The sequence below is a fragment of the Ailuropoda melanoleuca genome, chromosome 9, assembly GCF_002007445.2.
Source record: "Ailuropoda melanoleuca isolate Jingjing chromosome 9, ASM200744v2, whole genome shotgun sequence".
NCBI classification, from domain to species: domain Eukaryota; kingdom Metazoa; phylum Chordata; class Mammalia; order Carnivora; family Ursidae; genus Ailuropoda; species Ailuropoda melanoleuca.
Window position 1 is genome coordinate 71,449,253 of NC_048226.1, and position 24,700 is coordinate 71,473,952.

The 24,700-nt window shown below is 35.0% G+C and overlaps 1 protein-coding gene across 2 annotated transcripts in view; it reads right to left on the minus strand.

Annotated features, from left to right (window-relative positions):
• LRP12 (LDL receptor related protein 12) overlaps positions 1 to 24,700 on the minus strand; it is a 71,238-nt gene that overhangs the window by 19,801 nt on the left and 26,737 nt on the right. The window contains exon 2 of one of the 2 annotated variants that reach the window (XM_002917475.4): positions 18,208 to 18,264. The exons of the other annotated variant lie outside the window; for it this stretch is intronic. Coding sequence (XP_002917521.1) covers positions 18,208 to 18,264 — 57 coding nt within the window. The remainder of the gene's footprint in view (positions 1 to 18,207; positions 18,265 to 24,700) is intronic. 2 annotated transcript variants of the gene reach the window in all.

Sequence of the window (24,700 nt, forward strand, 5' to 3'; positions counted from 1 at the left end):
ATATTTTATTTTCTTCCCTTTTAGTCAAAGTATTTCATTCTAATTAAGTTCATATTTTGGGGAGGCACAGAAGTTTTCAAATTAAGTTTACAGTTTAAGAGTCAGGATTACTAGCTTTAGCTATGGCTATTGATCAACTGATTCAGCTACCTTTTTTTTTTTAATTCTACCTTTTTATCTTTTTCTTTTAAAATCTACCTTTTTATCTTTTAAATTCATTTTCTTTATTATAAACTAACTATAAAGCTCAACGTTTACTGAATTACTGTGTTTAGATCCTTAAGAGTACCATTTTGGTTTTTGGACACTTTAAATTAAAAGACTATTATATAAATAGTCTTCTGAACAAAATAATGGAGGGAAAGCACATATAAACACAATAGTAAAATGATGGATTGTTATGAAGCTAGCAGATGATTGGATAAAGACAGCAAAGCACTATACTTCAAAATTACTGCAAAGTAGTTCTTTAATTTATTGTTAATATTTCTAAATTTTATTACAAGGAGATAAATGATTCCTAAATTATTTTAAAAATACAGGCTTGATAAGGTGACTAAAGTATCATTATGTGATTAGATATCTGAATATCATGAAGAAATACAGAACAAGCTTAAACTACTACCAACACTTTCCTGGTTCATTCTCCTTGCATTATCTTGAACTCTCATAGTGAAAAAGTTCACATCTTACCTATCCAGAGGTCAGCAGATAATATGACAATTTATTCTCCCTCAATTTAAAAAAATAGTCATTGGGCTACAAAAAAAATACAGGATGAATGTTTTAAGCTTTCAGTAAAATTTAAAACCTTAGAACCTCTTATTTGATGTAATTTCAACATATTAGATTATTTGATTTTTAAAATAACAGTAGATTAGAAGCAGCAAATTAGAAGTGAGGAGAATAGCTGCCAGGAATACAGAGACAGTTCTCAGAAGTGATGGGGGCAATTTTCAGGGGGAAAAAAAAAAGTATGTGCTGAACTTAAAAACCATGACAGCTCAGAACATGTATAATACTGCCTATTTTCCAAGTGGCAAGAGAAGACTCTCCTTTCGTAATAATTAGTAGTCATACCTAGCTAAAAGAGTTACTGAGTGAATACATGAATCCTTGCAAGCAAAGTGCTTGGTGTAATATGTGGTCTGAACTTCAATGCTTTTTGAGTTCTGCTGTTAGTTTAAAAATTAGTTCACCCAATTTGTAGATAGGCAAGTATCCCTATTACAATTATAACTTGTAAAAATGGCCTTTTTTTTTTTGATAACAGAGGTTACGGTCCATTCAATTAAGGTTAGAATGCTAAGAAGTATACTACACAATTTTAAACAGTTTTTATCTATAATGATCAAAATAAAGCAAGCTGTATTGCTGAGTCAATCCTTATTTCTATAGAATAACCCATTCCCCGAAGAAAAAATGCAATCCAGGTTTTAAAAGCACACTTTACTGAAGAAAAAATGTTCATGCCTAAAATGGGTCTACCCTGGAATTAGGTAGGGTACACTGCACCAAAGGATCTTGTATTCAATCACTTTTAGAAAACGACTCACAACACAGAATACAAGGATGTAATATATCAAGAACCTACTACACGTCTTATCGCCCACTCAGAGTCGAAGCTTCCAAATTTGTTTTGGTTACATTTCATTAAGAGTAAAATTTCTCTTACAAAAAAATTTTTTAAATTTTGATAAATAATACTTTAGAAAAAGACGAAATTTACCTAAATGTGAGCTTATTGACAATGAAGTGCCAGAGGTTTGCTTTTAACTTTGCTCTAATGAGTTATCCTCATAATAAAGAAAAGAGATCTTTTTCTTTCTTCGTTATCTCTTCCCAAAGTATTCGGGAGTAGTACACGAAAGCGAAAACCAGGTAGGAATAACTTACGGCAAAGCAGACAATTTTTAGCCTTTAAATAAATGGACAGAATAGTTATAGGGGAAAAGCTAGGAAGAATTTCATTAGGTTTTATTAGGTTTTGTTTTAAATTTCTCCCCCCTGAATACCTGAGAAACCCATAGGTGGTGCTCTTATACCAAAAACTAAGTATGTTATGCTCTGATACGGATGCTCAAAAATACTATTGTATTTTATTTTCATACAACTGCCCAAGGATAAGATACACCACCCATAAATAAGAATGGATATTTTAAGATTTAGTATTTTACATTCCTAATTCAGTAAGTACTTTAAAAACAAAAGGATAGTATCATGTTTCCCCCTTAATTGGTTATGAACACGTATTTTGATTTAATTTTGCACATTTGCAACATGACTGAGTTTGGCATTTAGTTTCAAATCCAGCTGGTGGCTTTTTATCAACACATTTTTGCATGTGCAATACATTGGGCATGTAGATAAATACACTCTAGAACAACCGTAATGTCCTCCTTTCTCTATATAAGGAAGAATAAATTCAAATGCCAAAAGAGTAAGATTAACATTAGAAACCATTAAGAAAATTTTCTGTCCCTTTTCGGTTAAGAATTTGCATATATCTATATATCTGGGTAGATGTGGAATCTTAAGATGAAGATGCTATCTGTCCTACCTGCCATTTACTGGCTTTGTCATAGTGTAAACTACTAAACGCCTTTGGGTCTTGGCTTCCTTACATGTTAAAATAAGAAGCTGCTACTTGAATACCTCTAAGGTCTATTTTAGCCCTAAATCATGCCCACCCCCATCTCCCATCATCAAGATATATTTCTACTACATTTCTGATGGCTCATCAGGATGGACTCATAAATTTTTCCTTATTTTCTCACTTTTCATTTTCTCTTTGGCCTATTGAAACCAGACTTCCAATTCTTAACTCCATAAAAACCTTGCTAGCAGGCAAAACCATCCTTGATCTCACTGCTGAATGGAAGGGATGCTCAGTCCCCATCCTACTTGATCTCTGGAGTATGTGAGAGGGATTTGTTTTTTCTTGATACTCTACCTTGACTTTGCTGACATCACGCCCAGCTCACCCTCTACCTCTGACTGTTCTGTGTCAGTCCTCAAGCTCTACATCATCCTCTGCAGCCGGCTTCTGGAAGGCTGGTGTTCGCAGTTCATTCCCAAGCCTTCTGCTCTCCTCACTCACTACAGAAGGTCTCACTACATCCTAGAATTTCAATATGATCTACAGTTCATGGGTTTAAGATCTCTAACCCAGAGATTTTGCATAGTCAAATTCCCAATGGACGTTCCAACCTCAAATTCAACATGATCCGACAGTGTATTTCCCCAATCCTCCTTTTTATCCTATATTCTGAATCTTTATTGTCTTAGGCATCAGCTGGTTAAAGGAATAATCATTTTACCTAATTTAAATAAAAAGGAAATTTACTTTAATATTACAGGCGATTCAAGGATTTCCAAGCATAGGAAATAAATCAGGCCTTAACAGCGACTACAACTAGCAATTTCCAAATCAAACATTGAGACTGCTTTTATCACCTGTTATGCCTGCTTTATCTCCCAATATCTATCCCAATCTTCCAACTGACTTTCTCTGAGTCCTCTATTTTTCGTTATCAGTGTCTTCTAATGATTTCCCATTCCTAACTCATCGTAACCCTACAGCTCAAGTACTTACCATCAACTGTAATTTCAATTTTTCTTAGTTTATTATATTGTTATTCATTTTACATCTTTTTATATGAAAGATTTGTGGTGAGTTATTGTTATAATCAATTTGATAACACTTAAGCCTCCAGCCCCTCACTTGTAAATAGGGATTAAAAGACTACCTACCACCTAGTGTTACAAAGGTTAAATACAACTATTATGGTAAACGACTTAGCACACTGCTTGGATTACAATAAACTGTCGTCCATAAATAACACCACATGATATACCAAGTCAGACTGGTTTGTAGTAATGTCTGGAATGCTGTATTGAGATGTGTTCAGACTAAGTGGGAAAGCGGCAGTGACTATTCATTTAATATGTACCGGGCACCATTATGCTGTGGAAAGAATGAGAAATTATGCCACCAATTAACTCGTTATCTGACATGGGCAGAAGCCAGAGTAAAGATAAGGTTGTGGGATACCCACAAAACAATGCTTTAGGAAATGAATCTCTTTCTGTTTTGAACTAAACTGTTTATATAATTCTACTAGTCTGAGCCTCATCCTTCTAGACTTTGACTATACACCCAATTTGTGATATACCAAACCTGACATTCTTTTACCTACATTTATTCTACCCATTCCTTCTCTATTGCGGATACATAATTAGTTTAGCTACATACAGTCTGATTAATTCCCCAGTGAGAATTAGGTTATACATAACTGGCAAATAGAGAAATCTTGTCAGTATAATGCAAAGTTGTGATCAATTTTATTTTTGGCATGTAAATGATTTGAATAATCCAAAAGCAGGAGATTTCACAGTTTAAGAAAAAATACAAAAACCCTATAGGATGGCCTTCCTTTATTGCCAAGTGGTTACCTTACTAGCTTAAAGAACTGCTTGACTTTCCTCTATATTAATTTATCTTGGGAAGTCACGAGTACAGATGGGGATGTGAAGTCATTTCTCTGCCATAAAAACAAAACAAAACATTGTAATAAAGGGTATAATTCAGAGATAATAGATATATCATCATCATCATCATTATTTTTTAAGATTTTCCTTTTAGGGGTGCCTGGGTGGCTCAGTTGGTTAAGTGTGTGACTCTTGGTTTCAGCTCAGGTCATGATCTCAGAATGTGAGCTCTATGCATTACGCTCTATGCTCAGTGGGGAGTTGGTTTAAGATTCTCTCCCTCTACCCCTCAGCTCACATGCACAGGCTCTCTCTCTAAAATACATAAATAAATCTTAAAAAATAAAAATTTTTTAAAATTTTTATTTTTAAGTAATCTCTACACCCAATGTGGGGCTCAAATTCACAATCCTGAGATCGAGAGTGGCATGCTCCAGTAACGGGTCAGTCAGGTGTCTTGAATTATATTTTTATTTTTGATTAAATTATTCTCCATTAGAAGCAAATGTCTTCAAGGAGTAAGTATGAAGCCCAGAAGATAAGAGATGCAAAGTCTGGACTGATTCTAGGTATAAATGTCAGGGGTACTTAACTGTGTTAGCATTTGGACTGCTATTTTGTCAGGGCTATCCTTACAAAGTTACATAATTGTAAGTGAACTGTACCAATACTACTTTTCTTATAAGCCTTGTTAGTTTAGTGTTTAATTTTGCAGATTGTGAGATTTTCCAGAAATGATTATATTTTAATCTTTGCTCATTTTGCCTCCTTAACAGACCTCTTAACAACCAGTATCAACTTTTGGTTCTTGGAATACAAACATCTACAAAAAATGTATAAGCCTAATTTACTCAGGTCAGTATCTTTACACATAAACAAGCATTCAAGTATTTTGGATGATGATAACCCATTATTTCTACTTTTGATAAATTTCCCACAACTCCAGAAACAGAAACTCCCAAGTTAAGGAGCGTCCAAATGTTCACTCAAAAGACAGCAACTTTCCACTTGGACAACATCTTCTCCATACCATTATGTAGTGATTAGGTTATCTGATTAGCTCTAAAAAGCCTATTTAATTCATAGTGGTTCTAAAATGGTGTTCTCAATAAGATTTTGATATTAGGTTTCAGGTTTAGAATGCAAAGATCTCACTGCATAGTTTAGAAAACAGCAAAACTGAGAAATACTCAAGACTTCTACATGTTTAATCAGATACTAATTCAATAATCTCAAAGAAAAGCAAAGAACTATGGCTTTAAACTAGATTAATGCACCATAACTATCAAATTTAAAGAAATCATTTAAAAAATAGGAAGTGTTCAAACCACCTCTATTTCACAGGACACGTGGCAGAAGAGAGGAGAGAATGACTTCAAAATAATGTCAAAGAAACTGCCCTTCGATCTGAGATTTCATGGCTTCAAAGACTGAGAAAAAAAAGAGGCAGGCAAGTAAATTTATGATTAGAACTGAACTACCTGTAAAATGGAAACAAAAATGACGATTTCCTGTTCTACAGATGACGAGCTGGACTTCCTTTCAAAACTGACAAGAGTTGACACTATGACTACAAGTTTAGACTAAAAGTGACACGGAATCTTTGTGCCTTTGGTCTTAATAAGCCACAAAACTAGATGCAAAGAAAAATCAATGATGCTTTTACTGACCACTGAAGTACATAAAATACATATGAAAGGCACCCGAAAAGAGCATGTAGAGAATTCATGCTCTCATGGAAATCACAGTTTTGTAATAATGATATGCTTATTCACTTAATCCAAGAAATATATAAACAGTTACAAGAACATACAAGACAATATAGTCCTGAACAACATAATACCCTTTAAAGTAATTATAAACAATGCATCATATGGGCATATGGTATTATTAAACAGACACAAAGACCCACACATACAAAAAGCCTGCATTATATAAGTATAGAACAGGAAGGGCTTACCTGACTATTAACACAGCATTTCTTTCACAAAACAGAAGTAGGTAGAGCCAGAGTAAAGAAAGAGCACGTTCCAAATCAGAAAAATTTAATGACCTAATTCCGTAGACAGCAGTCAAGCCAACATAGGCTACTGTGAAAAAAATGATGTGATGCAAAGAAAGCAACTGGTGAGGCACAGAGGTCAGCTAAGAAGCCCGTCTAGCCTGTAAAATTTTACTTCATGGAAATCTTACTATCTAACAAGAGCAAGAGCTCGTTCAGTCCGTTTATAAGCAAAGGACGGCATTTATAGTCAGTGGTGGTCATTTTCATTTGGCTTTCTCATTTTTCAGAGTATGGTGTTTACAAAATTAACTCCATTATGGCTACAAAAGCAATTCCAAATGTTGAAAACACTAGCAAGAAGAAATTAATTCTAATGGAAATAGATGTACTTAAAAAAAATGCCATTTCCTAGATAAGCAGTAGCAAAGGGTGACTACTGAATGGCCACATAGGAGGCAAGAAAGAAGATTCTAAAGGCTGATGAGGAAATCATACGATATATGGAAAAGACTGTGCCTGCACGAGCAATACCAGGCATTGAGACGTGGAAAATTAGGATATGCAGACAGATGATTAGCATGAAAACCAGACACCTACCTGTCCAGTTAATTTAGGAGAAGGGCAGCAGTTTGAAACTTAAAGGTTAAGTGTGGTGCACAAGGCTGAAGATGAGATTCTTGCTGCAAGTCACAGGTTTATGGCTCGTGAGTTGAAGGACCATGCATACAATCAAAGTATGGAGTGTGTGGTCAGGCCTGTGGATTCCATGACTCATGATAATGTTGCTGCCTGTCAGGTAGTTCCTTTCTTTCTTTCTTTCTTTTCTTTTTTTTTTTTTTAAAGATTTATTTATTTTAGAGAGAGGGAGAGAGAGAGACTCTCAAGCAGACTCTGCATTGAGCACAGAGCCCGATGTGGGGCTCGATCTCATGATCCTGAGGTCATGACCTGAGCTGAAATCAAGAGCTGGATGCCCACCCGATTGAGCCACCCCGGCACCTCTCAGGCATTTCCTTTAAATTCATAGTATTATTTAATCCTTAGTACTATTTAATTCTCTTTTTCTTATTCCTATTTAATAGATAAGAAAAAAAATGGAGGCACAGAGAAATCAATTTTCTTAAGATCACAAAAAAGCTAGTAAGTGTCACAACTGGGATTTGAACCCAGGCAAAAGACTTCCCAGGCTGCAGCCCTAGCCACTAAGACACACTACTGCCCAAGAGAACTCCCTATGACACTTGGAATAATTATCAAGAAGACGGAGTTGCCGCAACAGAATTTCAGTAAAGATAAAAGTAGTTTATTTTGGAAAAATTTCTCTTGGTCCTGTATTAACACAGAGAGAAAAGGTTTTAAAACTTCTAAAGACTGATTCCTATTTGCTACAAATCCAGGTAGTGACTGAGGCAGGACTAATCTTCTTAGTTTTTTTGGAACAGTATTTTAGGACCTACCTTTAATAAGATAAATGTACATACAGGAGTTAATTATAGGTAAGATGTTTAGGGCATGGGGCAGAATAGCAGCAATAAGGGGATGTAGTGAAGGCTGAGGAGGTATTTCAAAGGAGAGAGGAACAGAGAAGGGGAGAAGCAGGGAAGGCCAGAGGATTAATAGAACATGATAATATTCTTAATGTTAGACGGCCAGAGTTTAGAAAGCAAGCATGTTGTGTACGAAGTCTATGGGCCACTGAGAACACCGGGCAAGTCTCAAGTGAGCATCAGAATCCAAAGATTATAAAGTCAAGAGTAGCCCTCTGTCAGACTGTCCTCTATGACACAGCTAAGCCCTGGCAACCTCCATAGGAAACAAAAGAAGCCCATTGTTAGCCCGTCGTTAGGAAGAAACAACTTTAGTTTGAAAGTTATCTTCTTGCAACTTGACTGGGTTTGTTGCCCATCCCACTGTCTTGACTTCTTTGACCTATCATTGCCCAGACTCCCTGAATACCTGGTATCTGAGCTGAGCTCTCCCACAGTATAAATGTCATAACAGCCAGCATACTGAGGGTGCTGGAAGGAGACAGAGATTGGACATGGGTAGTATTCCCTCAGATTTACTCCACATTTCATTCTAATTTTTTTCAGAAAGTCAGAAAACTGAACTTCCCCTTTTACGGAAACAATTACTGACACTCTAACAGCAATATTTACTAGTTTAAGATGGGAAGGTTTTTAATTGTTATTTAAAAGGTAAGATCAGTATAAGCCAAAAAATTTATATTAAATCCATCACTCACATTCAGGACTCTCATTATTTTCAAACCTATTACTAGAAATCACACATCTCTACTTTGAGCAGGAAATCCTACATCTAGCTGCTTATAATTAAATGAATATTCCTTTGCATTAGCACAGATACTTAAGAATGACTGCAGCAATGTATTTATTCCTATTATTTTAAATGTTTTTTGAGGACCAACATATTTCATGTGGTCTTTAGCTCTAATCAAGGCAGGTAACTCCTTAGTTTCTTGAGGGTCACTAAAGTCCAGAACAAACAAACAAATAATGATCAAGGGCTACATGGCAGTAAAATAAAATATATTTTTTAAAAAGTCAAAAGAGGCATAAAGTATAGAAAAAGGAGAAAAAACAGAAAAAAAACCCATGCAGTTTTTCCAGTTCCAATAGGGTCATAGCACAATATGAATAAGATAAGAGTACCCTTAATAGAACTATCCAAGCAGCTTTATCCTAAAATTTCTAAGAGTAATTCTGAATTTTGCCAGCAAAGCCTAAGATAAGGTAAATGGTGGAAGATTCAACCTTTTATACCTTTTTTTAAGGGCATAACAGGGCAATTTTTTCCTGTAAGGGCATAAAAACTATTGATATGGTACATATATTTCCCAATTTTAAGTACTATAGAAGACTAAAATGCTAAGCAAGCTACTATTTCTATTTCCTGAAGGGAAAAAATATTAATTTTGAAGTTTACTGTGATTCTTGCTAGAAAAATAGAAAAGGCAAAGCAGAAATCAGCACCTGAGCAAACATAAATTGGCCTCGATGCTCATGATTTTCTAAGCCATTTTTATCAGCTTTGACATAGTTTTTTTTTTTAGCATACACACATCTTTTTCCAGGAGTGTTCTCATCTTAGTGTCTTGTCAAGAGTGATACCCAGGAATAAACATACTATCCAGACTGTGTTTAAAAGAGGAGTAAAGAAGAGCTTTGGGGATGCCTGGGTGGCTAGGTCAGTTAAGTGTCTGCCTTCGGCTCAGGTCATGATCCCAGGGTCCTGGGACTGAGCCCCGCATCAGGCTCTCTGCTCAGCAGGGAGTCTGCTTCTCCCTCTTCCTCTGCACCTCTCCCCACTTGTGCTCTTTCTCTCTCTCCCAAGTAAGTAAAACCTTAAAAAAAAAAAAAAAAAAAAGAACATCTACTTTGTTCTGGATATTGTATTTCCAGCACTGCAGTTTAAGATCAAATCAGCTCTAACTGACACGGAGCTATCAGTCAAGTGAAATCCAAAGTCTACTCTGCTCATCCAAGTGACTGGCTTTTGCACAACAGCTGCATAGTACATCCAATTCAAATTCAGGCCTTAGCAAAATCACAGCTAACATGCTATCACACTTTAAAGAATTGTTCTCAAAGTAGAAAGAATTATTCTCAAAGTTACAGCGTAGAAAAGAAAATGTCAAATGTTTGAATGCAATGTGTTATACCTTCACTGGATCTGGCCCACTCACTCGAGTGGGTGAGTTTCACTTCCACCATCTAAGCATCACACACTGCTGTCATGTTACAACCTGGTCTGTCGATGGTCCTGGTGTTCACACTTACTGTTCTGATGCTGAATTTATTTACTGCTTCTTATAATAATGTAATATAAGATTATACTATATAATAATCTTGCTATAAATATGCAATTGTTCAATAAAGACTTGATAATACACAAAATATTATGATTATATAACACAGAACTATGCTTCACATAAAATATATTATTGTATAATAAAACACTGTAAGTAATATTTAATTATATACTATGTAATGCTACATATAAAAGTACAATACATAAAATTATAACACTACCATTACTTTCTTTTCTAAAAGTTTCAGGGAATGCTCTACTCCAGAAGCTTAAGTGTCTCATAAATAAACTCTCTGAACACAGGCAATGCCTTTAAAAATTCATAGCATCTTAAACTATGTGTATTATTTTTTAAAAAACTTACTCTGTCTTGTATTCTCTACTCTATTCATTTGAAAGGCGGTTTCTTGGCTTCACATTAAGTTCTACTTTTTTATATTTTGAAATCCTAAAAACCTTAATGGGTTTAGTATTACCTAAAATATAATAAACTGTGTTCCCTTTCTTCATTTAGAACACGGGTAAAAGACACACCATATAATACTGGTCAAAAGAACTAGTGAAATTCTCTTTAGTAAGTTTAGTAGGAGGTCCAGTATTTGACTGAATAATTGAAAATAATATTAAAATCACATGGGAAAGGTACAAAGGACCACTTATACCTGCTGCTTTATTCATGCAAATTCTCTATATTTAAAAAATAATTGTAAACTGCTATAAAATAATTATAGTTTAGGCTTTATTTCCTTTCAGAAGATCTGAAAATTCTAGGATAATAAAAGTGTTATCAGACTGGATGATCTTCCAGGGAAACTTCAAAATGCCACATTATAGTATTTAGACCTAAAACAGTGGCTTAAAACAAAAGCCACTTTACTATAGTGCTCTACACTAATGCAAAATATTACTAATTAATTTGTAAGCAAAATAATTGCAACTTAGAAAATAATACATCCTAACTAAAAAGGCCACAACTAATAATTATTTGTTTTAAAACTTTATAGGATCAGCAGTGTGCTAGGCCTTTGAGTACTAAAATACAAACTGTAAAATGCAAATACACAAACACAAAGGTGATGACTTTTTTTTTTAAGATTTATTTATTTATTTATTTATTTAACGGGGGGCACATGCACAACTGGGGGAGCAGCAGAGGAGAGGGAGAAGCAGGTTTCCCACTGAGCAGGGAGCCCGATTTGGGGCTCGATCCCAAGACCCTGGGATTATGGTCTGAGCTGAAGGCAGATGCTTAACCGACTGAGCCATCCAGGCGCTCTGATGACTTTTTTTTTTTTTTGAAGATTATTTATTTTAGAGAGAGAGCGCGTGCATGGGCAAGTGGAGAGAGGGACAGAGGGAGAGAATCTCAAGCAGACTCCCAGCTGAGCAGGAAGCCCAACCTGGGGCATGATCCCAGGACCCATGAGACCATGACCCTGAGATCACAACCTGAGCTGAAACCAAGAGTCAGAAGCTTAACTGACTGAGCCACCAGGCGCCCTGATGACGACTTTAATAGAATAAAAATTCTGACAAGACAAAGGGAGAACAGTACTTAGAAACTACTTGAAGTACATTTTATATACTCTGCTAATTCAGTTAATATAAACAAGGATTAAGAAAGAAACTTCCTGGGGCACCTGGGTGGCTCAGTCGTTAAGCGTTAAGCGTCTGCCTTCGGCTCAGGGCGTGATCCCAGCGTTATGGGATCGAGCCCCACATCAGGCTCCTCCACTGCGAGCCTGCTTCTTCCTCTCCCACTCCCCCTGCTTGTGTTCCCTCTCTCTCTGTCTCTCTTTCTGTCAAATAAATAAATAAAATCTTTAAAAAAAAAAAAAAGAAAGAAAGAAAGAAACTTCCTAACTTGATATTCTCTTTCTTAGCTCCCAGAAATGTGGCTTTGCCTGACAAAAATTCCACATTAACTATAAAGTAGACTCAGATCAAGCTAACCTCGTATAGGTGTTATAAGGTAGGAACATTTAGAAGCTACATCACTGATGAATTGGGAAAAACATTTTAATTCTCATATGTAAAAGCTTTCTATTTGAGAAAGCAGCAAGCTCCAACATCTGTTCCTATTAGCAAGCAGAAAATCTTTAAATTTCAGGGTAGTTTTGCCTAACTATAAAAGAAAGCCAATCTCGTTCTCTTATTCTTTGCAATGTCACAACTCTAGGCCATGAATCAAAAAGAGAAGTAAACAATTACATTTCTGAACAGTCTGGGGAAAATAAAAGGTTGGGACTTTAATAGAAACATAGTAAGAGAAAAGTTAAATGAGAAAAACATGATCATACCCAAGGAAAGTGTTCTCACTCATTGCAGATAGCTGTGTACACTGGTACAATCCTTTTGAAAGCTATCTGTCAAAAGGTTCCTAAATTAAATTATTTATGACCTTTGATAGAGTAATTTCCACTTCTAGAAATCTATGCAAAAAAAAAAATCTTAGAAATAAAAAAAGGCTAGATACATATTAATATGTCCCTTGTAACATGACCGAGACTAGGGAGAACCCATTGGAAACAACCCATTGATATGTTTAAGAGCACTACAACATAGCCACTGAATGGAAACTTTATACAGGCATTAAAATACCGGTTATGAAAAAAATGTAGTCTATAAAATGTTAAATAGAGAGCGCAGAAGACAAATTAGTTATAATTTAAATGCTTATACAATTATTTTTAAGGTATGCAGAGAAAAAGGACAAATATATTATTATTATGAATGATATTAATAATGGAGGGTTAATGGGTAACTTTCCTAATCTTTTTGCTCTTTTTCCATGTTTTCTAAATGTTTAGTGAACCCTGTATAATAAATAAATAAAATCTGTGAAACAAATGAAAACCTTGATTTGGAAGTAATTAATAGGGAGTGCATAATCAAATTATTTCTAGAATTATAGATTCAAGTAAGTATCATAGATCATACAGTAAATTCAGTTTAAAGTAGATAAATTTAAAAAGTCAAATAGGTTTGTTTAATTTATGCAAAGGTCTTGTTATAAATCAATCTAACCTAAAAAACGTCTCATTCTATGCAGCAGATGAGCAGTAACTTCGGTGTTTTAAAAGTTTAGACATTTAAAAAACATGAGACATTTGATTTAGACACTTTTTATAAAGAATGTTAAAATAGCCTTCCTACTCTCTCAACATGTACAATTAAATTACTTGGCAGTTTCTAGGATATAATTTCATGATTTTAAAATATTATTAGTTTTACAAAAATACCATTTGTCTTTTCTCCTTTATTGTATATATGAAAGCAGATTTAAAATTCAAAACAATGGAAAGTTCTACATAAAAAACATATAGAAAGTAAAATTTTATCCAATAATTTTCCCTGTTTTAAAATCATCCAATATATACTTTTTGATAAGTTGTTTTCTTTTTTTTTTTAAAGATTTTATTTATTTATTTATTTGACAGAGACAGCCAGCGAGAGAGGGAACACAAGCAGGGGGAGTGCGAGAGGAAGAAGCAGACTCCTAGCGGAGAAGCCTGATGTGGGGCTCGATCCCATAATGTCGGGATCACGCCCTGAGCCGAAGGCAGACGCTCAACCGCTGTGCCACCCAGGCGCCCCAATAAGTTACGTTTTCTTATGCCAAAACCTGTAGCATAAGAACCAGTGAAAGAATTAAAACTTAACTCTTTTGGTAAAGATTGGAGGAGGAGGAGGACAAAAATGAATAGATTAGAAATAGAAATAAATTATCCCAAGCATAAAAGTCAAAAATATATTATCAATCAGAAATAATTCCCATAATTCACATGAATTCTCAGAATTCATATGAATAAGTAAAACTAAGTACTTGGTGCTATTCATAATAAAATAAGAAAAATTAATACTGTCATTTACTACTCACTAAATACTGTAAATAGGCCTTTTAAAAATTCATCATCTTACTTAATATGCTTATTACTCATCATAGGATTTACCACATTAAGACAACATTAGAGGTACAAGTTGTACATGTCTATTTTCTCCATTAAATAAGTTCCTCGAGACAAGAATATTTTACTCATTGCTTATTCCCACCCTTCTTGGCATAAGGTCCACATCAGGTGTTAATGCGTGCTAAGTGAATTTACTTCATTACAGATATGGGGACTATATATTCTGCACTGTCCAGGACAGTCCTGGTTTTGTCGTAGTGCCAGAACAATTACAAATAGTGTACCCTTTCACTCTGAAAGTGTCCCTGATCGGACAATAATCTACCTGGAAACACTAACTGTAGACAAGTTAGGATTATTTCTAAAATTGTCGGTACAATTTCCAAAATGCACCAAATGACTAGACAAGAGCACTGAAGACCGTCAGAGAGAGTCGCAGAGGTAAAAAGAGAGCAGGTGAGGAGCAGGAGCCACTTCTGCTGCTTGCTGGTCTCAAGAGAAAGCAAGTGCTACATTTAGAGATTCTTCCGAAGGCTAGTTCTCCATTTAGATCAGCCCCCAAGGGGCTCCCATTTCAACTGGGGATGCACAGAATTCAGAGGGCTCATATTGTATCCAGCATTACATGTTCTATAGCTGCACACTGTAACAACACCACAATGAATCTGTATATCTGAAAACACCTTTTGAGACTGTATCTATTTATTTTTTTAATGGTATAATTGGAATAGATTTCTTATTATTCTTCTCCCTCCACAGAAGAAAGATTTTATAAGAATAACCTTCAGGAAAAAACAAGAAGCCATAATTAAAGTTTCACTGACCTCTGAAATTAAGCATTTTAGTGATGAATAAACATTTAATTAAAATATACGTTTTGTTACGGGCTGAACTGTGTCATTCCCAAAACTCCTATGTTAAAGCCCTAACCTCTCAGGATGTGACTGGATTTGGGGTCAGAGTCTTGAAAAAGGTAATTAAATTAAAATGAGGTCATATGGGTGGGACGTACTGACTGGTCCAGTATGACTGGTGTCCTTATAAGAAGAGACTGGCACACAGAGACACACAAGGAAGACCTGTGAAGATACAGGGAGAAGACTGCCACCTGCAAGTCAAAGAGATACCTCAGAAGAAACCAGCTCTATCAACACACTGATCTCAGATTTTAGCCTCCAGACCTGTGAGAAAATAAACCTCTGTTAAGTCACCTGGTTTATGGTGCTTTGTTATGGCAACTCTAGCAAAGAATGCACATTTCTAAACATATGTCTGAAATGCAGAAGTAGAAAATCAAGATTAAATAAACAGGATTAATATATATTAATATATTATACATATTCTGCTAAATTTTTAAACTGAATTTTTTTTAAATAGGAATCTATTTAACGGTAATTTTGACATTTAACAAACACCAAAACTTAGTAGTTTTGTAGTCTAATTTCAAGCAAACATAAAAATTAAGAAGAATCTAATCTTGATGAGTTGAAGCAAAATTCCAAATTTAATACTAAATCTGTCCAAATTGTCATAGCTCTCATACTCCATATAAACCTGCATAACTCAGAACACCCTTATTTTGTAAATTAAGGCATAAATAAAAAATGATGCATGGTTAAAAAAATCCATCCCAAGGGCAAGAAAGGCCAACTGGGTTTTTATGTAACAGAGAACAAAACGCTCACTAAAACGGTTTCAGATTCTACTCAAAACTAACTTTGAACTACAAATTATTGAATTTTGGTATAGTAGCAAAGAAGAATACTCACAATCATCTGAAAAGGCTACTAAAATACTCCTCCTTTTTTCAATTACACATTAGTGTGGGACTAAATTGTCTTCATATATGTCAAACAAAATAACATGTTACAAAAGACTGAATGCAGAAACAGATGTGAGAATCCAGCCATGTTCTTTTAAGCCACTCTTTAAAGACTGCAAAATTATAAAACAATGCCATTCTTCTTACTGATGTTTTTATTTTGGAAAATTCATTTTTTTTAAGATTTTATTTATTTATTTATTCGACAGAGATAGAGACAGCCTGCGAGAGAGGGAACACAAGCAGGGGGAGTGGGAGAGGAAGAAGAAGGCTCATAGCGGAAGAGCCTGATGTGGGGCTTGATCCCATAACACCAGGATCACGCCCTAAGCCGAAGGCAGACGCTTAACCGCTGTGCCACCCAGGCGCCCCTGGAAAATTCATTTTTTAAAAATTATTTTATTGATGTAAACATGCAATAGATTCATTACTGTTATTTGCAAATAATACATTTTAGAACAATTTCTCAGTTTTAATTTCAAATATAGTAAGTATCAGAAGCTATAACCTGCATAAAAAAAATTCTTTGAAGTCCTTCTTATGAACTGAATTGGGTCCTCATTCAAACTCATTTGTTGAAGCCCAATGTTATTGTATTTGGAAATAGGGCCTTTAAGGAGGTAAGTGAAGTTAAGTGAAGTCATAAGGGTAGGATCGAATCCTATAGGACTTAGTGTCCTTACAAGAAGGGTAGGAGACAGCAGGAACCTCTGCACACAGATGAAAGGCCATGAAAGGACACAGCAAGAAGGTGGCCCTTTGCAACCCAGGAAGAGAGATCTCACTAGAAACCAGCCCTGCTGGCACCTTGGTCTTGAACTTCTGGCCTCCTGAACTATGAGAAAATAAATATAACTGTTATGTATGCCACTCAGCCTATGGTATTTTGTTATGGAAGCCCAAGTAGATTAACACGGTCCTCAATATTTTAAAAGCTTAAAAGGGGTCCTTAGACTAAAATTTTTGAAAATCACTGAATTAGACAATATCATTTTATTATGTAAGTTAAAATGTTTGTACACAATCTTCTTACATCATAGTGACAACCTGGAAAAATAATCGTAATTCTCATTAGTTATTCAAGATAGAAAAAGGGAGAAAATTAAGGTTATCTTTCAAATAAGCTTATTTTTGCTTGATGTGTAGAATCACACAACTAGAACACAAGAGAACAGTGAGACAAACTGTGAAAGGGTCCAGGTGGGCTATGAAGGTACTTACTTCCATTTTCAGAAAACCACATGTCAATGTGTTTGGCTGTGCAAATTAACTCTTAGAAGTTTTGTTAAGTCTATTAACTTTCTGAATATAAAGTCAGGCATAAAACAAGAGGAAACTCAGTTTTGCTTCACATGAGGGAAAAATAAGCAAAGTACAAAATGACATGAAGAAATGAGTCAATCAGTAGACTGATAAATGCACAAAGTGTAATTTTTTTAACCACATAAAACTTATCAAGACTAAAGGGAAATAATAACATAATGGTAAGAAACTCTATTTCAGTATATGCAAAAATAAGAGATTTTGCTCCCCTAAGTAGTTATAGTTGATACAGCAAAAATGGAAACAAAGCTGTGGAAGGCATTTTAAGAATGAAAATTATAATAGTTACAGGCGTTTACATAATTATTAGGTTATAAAGGCTTAGATGAGTGGAAAAAATGCATTTACTTCAACAAGTTTCTGAATTTCATGGATACAAATATGTATTTTTTTAATAACAAATTGTGCACTCAAGAACAATTTTATATACAGTAGTACTCAAAAAAATCAAGCAAAATGCTTAATTTCTAAGGCTCTAATACTAGAAACAGCATTCAAAATTACATTTTAATAAATTTCACTTCATAGAACTTTGTGAGAAGAGAAAGTACTTGAGTTAACTTTTTTTTTTTGGTTCAATGTTTGTATGAAAAAATAATTATGCCGTCTGTTTGGAAGAGTATAATCAATCCTCGGGCATGCAAGTATCAATTTTATCTTATGAGAATTTCTCCATGTTCCAGTTACTTCATTCCTTATTACATGCTGCAAAAAGCAGTAATAATTTTTATAGCCAAATATCACTTTGTAAGATACCAGGTGGCTTTCAATATTTACCATATAAGTCATGCATGAAATTTAAACATTACAAAAAAATGACTTACCAGTTGACACTCCTGAAATATGCACATTTTCAGAACGTTCTGCAAGAGCACCATTTCCTAAAATTAAACATAATAATAAACTAATTTCCAAGATAAAATTTATAAAAGTTTTTCAGATTCTACCTTTAAAAGAAAAACAACTACATACAGCTACTTCATAATATTCAGAAACTAAAGTCTCTTATGACAACCTTCAAAACAATACAATAAAGCCCCAAATTATAGTAGTAGCAGAAATAACAAAACATTTTGGAAATCACAACAATGCAGTGTAATATATATGAAGATCAAATATATAGATCTGATTAATATCAGAAAAAAATTTGTTTCAAAAAAGAACTCCGAACTATTATTAGAAAAGAGAGAATCTCATACTTTTTTTTTTTTTTTTTAAAGAGGAACAGAGAGTGTGTGTGGGAGCAGGGGGTGGGGCAGAGGGAGAGGGACCAGAATTTCAAGCAGGCTCCTCATCTAGCACAGAGCCTGGGGTGGGGCTTGATCTCACAACCCTGAGATCATGACCTGAGCCGAAACTGAGAGTCAGGTGCTTAATCAACTGAGCCACTCAGGGGCCTAGAGAATCACATACTTCTTAAAAACAGCATACCACTAAGAGCATGCTCAATCAGTCCACAATGTGGTTACTGCTTAAGGGTTGCACATGTTGGTACTTGCTCAATCAGTCCACAGTGTGGTTATTGCTTAAGGGTTATAAATGTTTGTACTTAAAACAAATAATGTCTTGCATTGTCTTCTAAGTCTTTCAACATCTTCTCATCAACAACTCTAATAGTCTCAAGAGTAGGGACAGAATTATATTCTATTTTGGTATCTGCCAATTTCCTATACCTCTTACCACAAAGTTGGGCACATGGAAACATGAAAATAACGGAAATTTAAGTTACCAAGGGTCACCTCAAACTCCCATTTTAAAGTGCCGAGGATATTTACTCCTTCAATTAATGTGAACAGTGTCCCTTCAGGTATTCTTTCTTTTCTTGTACAAACTGCTCATCTTTACTTGTAAACTGTCTCCCTCTAATCACTGGGTGGGTTTGGCATTAAACAGCTCAGGAATCCAGCTGGCAGAGAAAGAATTCTTGCAGTGGGGCAGGGGAGGAAGCTAGGTCTGGAGAAGCTTAGAGTGCTATAGCAGGCTTGTCTTTGACGGCTGCAAGAGCAGAGACAATAGCAAGCAAAGTTAAGGAACAACTTGTCTCTTACAACCATCACACTTCCATGACTGCTTGATTACTGTACAGCACACCCCTCCCCAAAGCACTAGGCTCTCGGAAGGCAGAATCTGTGTTTACTTGGCTCACCCTTGCATGCACAGTTCCTAGAGCAGAGCAGGTGCTCGGAAGAGCTGATGAATGAATAAATGAGGGAGGTCATGATGATGATGTCAAATCATGCCAATTAAGCACTTGATACAGTGCGTGGCACATAGCACTGGACAGTTATTAACTTTTCTAACTGGGTAAAATATGTTATTACCAAAGAAAAAAATAATAGTCATAAAACAACCTTTTACTTCAACCACAGCCATAGCCGTCAAAATGAAAACAAATGTTTCTCTCCATTAAAAATGATACAGTGGAAATGGTGACACAGGTGTGTAAGCTGTATTTCGTACATAATAAGTCGATTATTGTTATTTAAGTATTGTGCATTAATACTACAGAAGCCACAATTTATTTTTCCCAGCAATGTTAAATGCTATAGACATAGAATTGAAACTAGAAACCCCCACCTATTTCTGTAACACATAGAACTTACAAAAATTGGTAGCATAAATAAAATGATGTAAAAACGGATTCAATAAAACAACTGACAAGATTTGCCAAAAGGCGGTATAAACTGCCAAAAGTTTTTCTCCTCAACAAGCAGACCAACAGTACCGGAGTCATCAGGAACTTATCAGAAATGCAGTCTCAGGCCCCACCCCAGATTAGTGAGTCAGAATGTACATTTTAACAAGATGCTTCCCCTACTCCCAGAGATTTGTACGCACATTAACATTTGAGTAGCATTGGCTTAAACCTTTTACTTGTATATTAGATACAACCACAAATTACAGTTGTGTAATCTGTGACTCTAAGGTTTATAATGTTCTTCAAGTAGCATATTAAATTATCCTCAGGAAAGTTTTAATATTAAACACATTTCATCCATTGACTTCTTTTTCCTTAAAGATTTTATTTATTTATTCGACAGGGATAGAGACAGCCAGTGAGAGAGGGAACACAAGCAGGGGGAGTGGGAGAGGAAGAAGCAGGCTCATAGCAGAGGAGCCTGACGTGGGGCTCGATCCTGTAACGCCGGGATCACGCCCTGAGCCGAAGGCAGACGCTTAACCGCTGTGCCACCCAGGCGCCCCTGACTTTTTTCTTTTTAAATTCAGTAGATAGATTAAGAATAGCCAGAAGGAAAAAGATAACATAATGTAGTATTTAAGACTGAACTCTGGACTGGATTGCCAGGATTCTAATACCAGCTCCACTACTTACTTGCTATACAATTTAGGTCAAGTTTCCTAATCTCTTTGTGTCTTAATTTCATCTCTAAGATGAAAGGAGACTATCTACCTTATAGTGCTTAGTAAAATTCTCTAAGATAGAAAAAAAAATAGAATTTAATCTAAATCTCTGTCAGCATGCAAACAAATAAACTAATATAGTCTTATAGTAAAATATTCAATACACTGAATTCTATATGTACTAACTTGGAAAGACATGCACTTTGAGTTACATGTTTCAGAGTAATATTAAAATATGATCTGATTAGAAATATGATCTAATTTTAACTTTAAAATGATGTATACATAGTTAAATGCATATATTTATATAAGCACATGATGTACATATATATAACTTATATATATATTATATATAGAGAGAGAGAAGAGTCTAAGGGTATATACATATTGTAGAAGAAAACCTCCGGAACTGGAATTAGAGAGGAACACCTGGTTTCTACACTTCAGCACTGACTGAATTTTTTACAACAGGTGTGGATTTCTTCAAAAATTTTATTAATATTACTAAAAAAAAATAGCTGAAGAGAATATAGTTCATTTCCCACTATTCTTTTTCCCCCTCACCATTCTAAATAAACAGAAGTCTGATATAGTGTGAAACAGTATAAACCATAATTTCATAAATGTAATATTAATGATTTTAAAAACTTTATAAACAATATCTGAAAACATAAAACATGATATTGCTTGTTTCCCATATATTTACTCTACCTTAAAAAAGATCCTATTTAGAAGTTAAAAAATCAGTGATAATTTCTGTTAACATCAAACAACTATCCCCTTCCTTCCTTTCTTTTTTTTCTTTTTAAAGATTTTATTTATTTGACAGAGAGAGCCAGCCAGCGAGAGAGGGAACAAAAACAGGGGGAGTGGGAGAGGAAGAAGCAGGCTCCCAGCGGAGCAGGGAGCCCGATGTGGGGCTCGATCCCAGGACCCTGGGATCAAGCCCTGAGCTGAAGGCAGATGCTTAATGACTGAGCCACCCAGGCGCCCCAACAATCCCCTTTCTAATAGTAAGTATCAGATGAAGTTAAGTGAGTTACTTTATGTATACTGCCATTCCAAAAAGTATTTTTACAAAGATGACAGTTATATAGCAAAATTATTTCAATATTGTAAGCAGACTGTTCCCCTAAATCAAATTACATTCCCCCTAATGCCCCTCATCCAGCCCCCAAGAGAAGAAAATCCCACACATATGAGAATGTACACATATCATGTCCTTACTGTAAGTACAGCATTCAAATTCAGCCATGCTAGATAGTCTCGCAGGAGTCCCCTTTAGAGTAACATGTATTGGGAAAACATATAGCTGGTAAAACATTACTTCTATGACTATATATTAGTAGCTGATGAGTTAATGGATCAGCAAATTAAGTAGAACTCCTAAAAAAACAGTTTTCAAGTAAGAAAAAGTTTTAATTATCACCTAAATCAGGAAAAATGCATTAAACTTAAAATTTTTTTAGTCCCATTAACCAAATACCAAAGGTGGTCAATCTCCCCCATTTATTTTATTATTTTTCTTTCCAAAACGCAAGATGGTTTTCAGTTTTTGACTGCAATCAAATGAGAGAGAAAGAATCTTCCAAAAGAGATACTATTTTAGAAAAGAGGTCACACAGAATGGTGATCAGACTCTGGCACCACACTCCCTGGAATCATCTCCAGCTCTACTACTTATTTAGTCATGAACCTTAATTAAACTACTTCTCCTAAGATATGGTTTACTCACCTGAATAATCAAGACGTCATCATTAAGAGAATGCCTAATTTATGGTCTGCATCCCTATTACTTGTAACATTCTGTTTATTTGTTCTTTTTATTTGAGAACTGAAGTTCTTAAAGAATAGCTAATAAATACAGCGAAGATTCGATAAATACATGCCAGCCAAATCCAAAGTGCTTTACAAGCCTTCCCTCAGCTTACCCTTATAAGAACAGTTCATTTTAGAAACAAGAAAACCAAAAACTTCTAGCAATTTAGTTATTCTTTCAAAATGCTAGTAATTGGATGAATTGAAAATTCAAACCCACAGACACTAAGAAGTTTGTGTTCCTTACTTTTTCAAAAGAATTCAGACTGAATATATTTCTTGTTTACAAAAGCTATTAATAGTTTTCAGAGTTCAAGGCCACCTGCCACAGCGATTACAGTTTGTAAGTGGGAAAGTCATTGGTTTAAAAGTTAATGAGCAGCATTTACAAGTAACTTATGTACTCAGCATCCTACAATCTCATTTTCTATGTGCCATGAGAACAGTTATCACACATCAATACATATACACACACAAAAGCAAATGTCATTCCTGTTTTGCTACTACACTAAAGGGAAAAGTCCAAAATCCTAATAGGGCTTACCAGACTCTCCACACTCTAGTTCTTCCTAACTACTTCAAAAGCTTCATCTCTTGTGACCCACTTTTCTACTCTATTTCTTCTTTCCAGATACACTGGATTTCTTAGAACAGTGTCAGCTGTCTCTCTTGTCTTTAGACTTTCCTACAATATTATTTCTTAGAGAGGTATCTCCCGATTTCCCCGTACTAGGTTAGATCATTCTGTTATAGGCTCTTATAGTATCCAGTACTGTCACTTTTTGAAAATTTACCACACTTGTGTTATCTGTGTAATGTATTTCCCACCAGATCTTAATCTTAGCAGCAGGGCTTGGGGGTGGTGTGATGGCGTGATGGGACATAGCCTGGGTTTGTTTTGCTGAGTTACTACCACAGAACATAACACATAACGGGAAATACTTAGTCCATATCTGCTCAAATAAATGAATGGGAGGTCAGTAAATAAGTAAGAGGCATAGTCCTTGTCCCAAAGAGTTGACAATCTATTGAGAAAATAATGAAAAATACATGAAACAGAAGCAAGCATTAAAAAATCAAAGTAAAATTAGCAAGCTTCTTATTCAGGTGGGAAGCCCTAGACTTTTCTACTAAAAATAGGAACGGAAGACAGGGGTACCCACTATAGTTACTACTATTAGCTAATGCAATTAGATCAATTATAAACATAAAAATTGGAAAAAAGGAGGTAAAACTGCATCTATCTGTAGATAATATAATTGTTTATCTATTTGGAAAACTGAAAACAGTCAACAGAAAAATAATTTAAGCAATATGAAAAATTAGTAATGTAGCAAGATATAAAATATAGTATACAGAAGTCAAAAACCTTTGTGATTACAAACAAAAATCAATTAAAAGATAGAGACCCATTTTAGTAGCACAAAAAATGATATTTAAGAACTCTGACACAGAACTCCTACTGTTGTTCATGACAGAATGATTGGTAATGGATCAGTAATTCTGCTATGAACTTAAAAAGTTGGAAAAAACATGTGAAAAAAATTCAGACCCTGGACAACAGGCAGTATAAGACTACGATTTCTGAGAAAAGGGAAGGAGATTAAGATGAGCCCTATTATTGCACTAGCTTTCTCCTGGAGATTTTCTGAACACTGGTACATTTCAGGAGAACCTAAGTTCATTGTTATAGTGTCCAGACCAATTTTTCTAAATTGTGCAAAGGGTGTAAGACAACTTGTTGGACCCTTGTGGAAGTTAATAAGCATTTGTCTCCAACATTTCTACTAGTTTATCAACCAGAAAAGGAAATAATTTCTCTAACCTTGTTCTTACCAAATCCATATAACTTACAGATTTATTTCCTCTCCTATATGTTCTTCTATATCCTCCTATATGCTACTGTCTATTTATAATCTTCCCTACAGCACTATCAGTAGTTGCTGGTTTATGGAATTTTCATCCTTCTCACTCCCTGGTTTGGAAAATCAAAATTGCATTTCCTGTTTCCAGTCTTCTGACCTTTCTTTCCTTCTCTCATTCCTTGGAAGTATTTTAATATCTAAATCAGAACTCTTTTTTTATAATAATATTTTTTATTATATTATGTTAGTCACCATACAGTACATCCCTGGT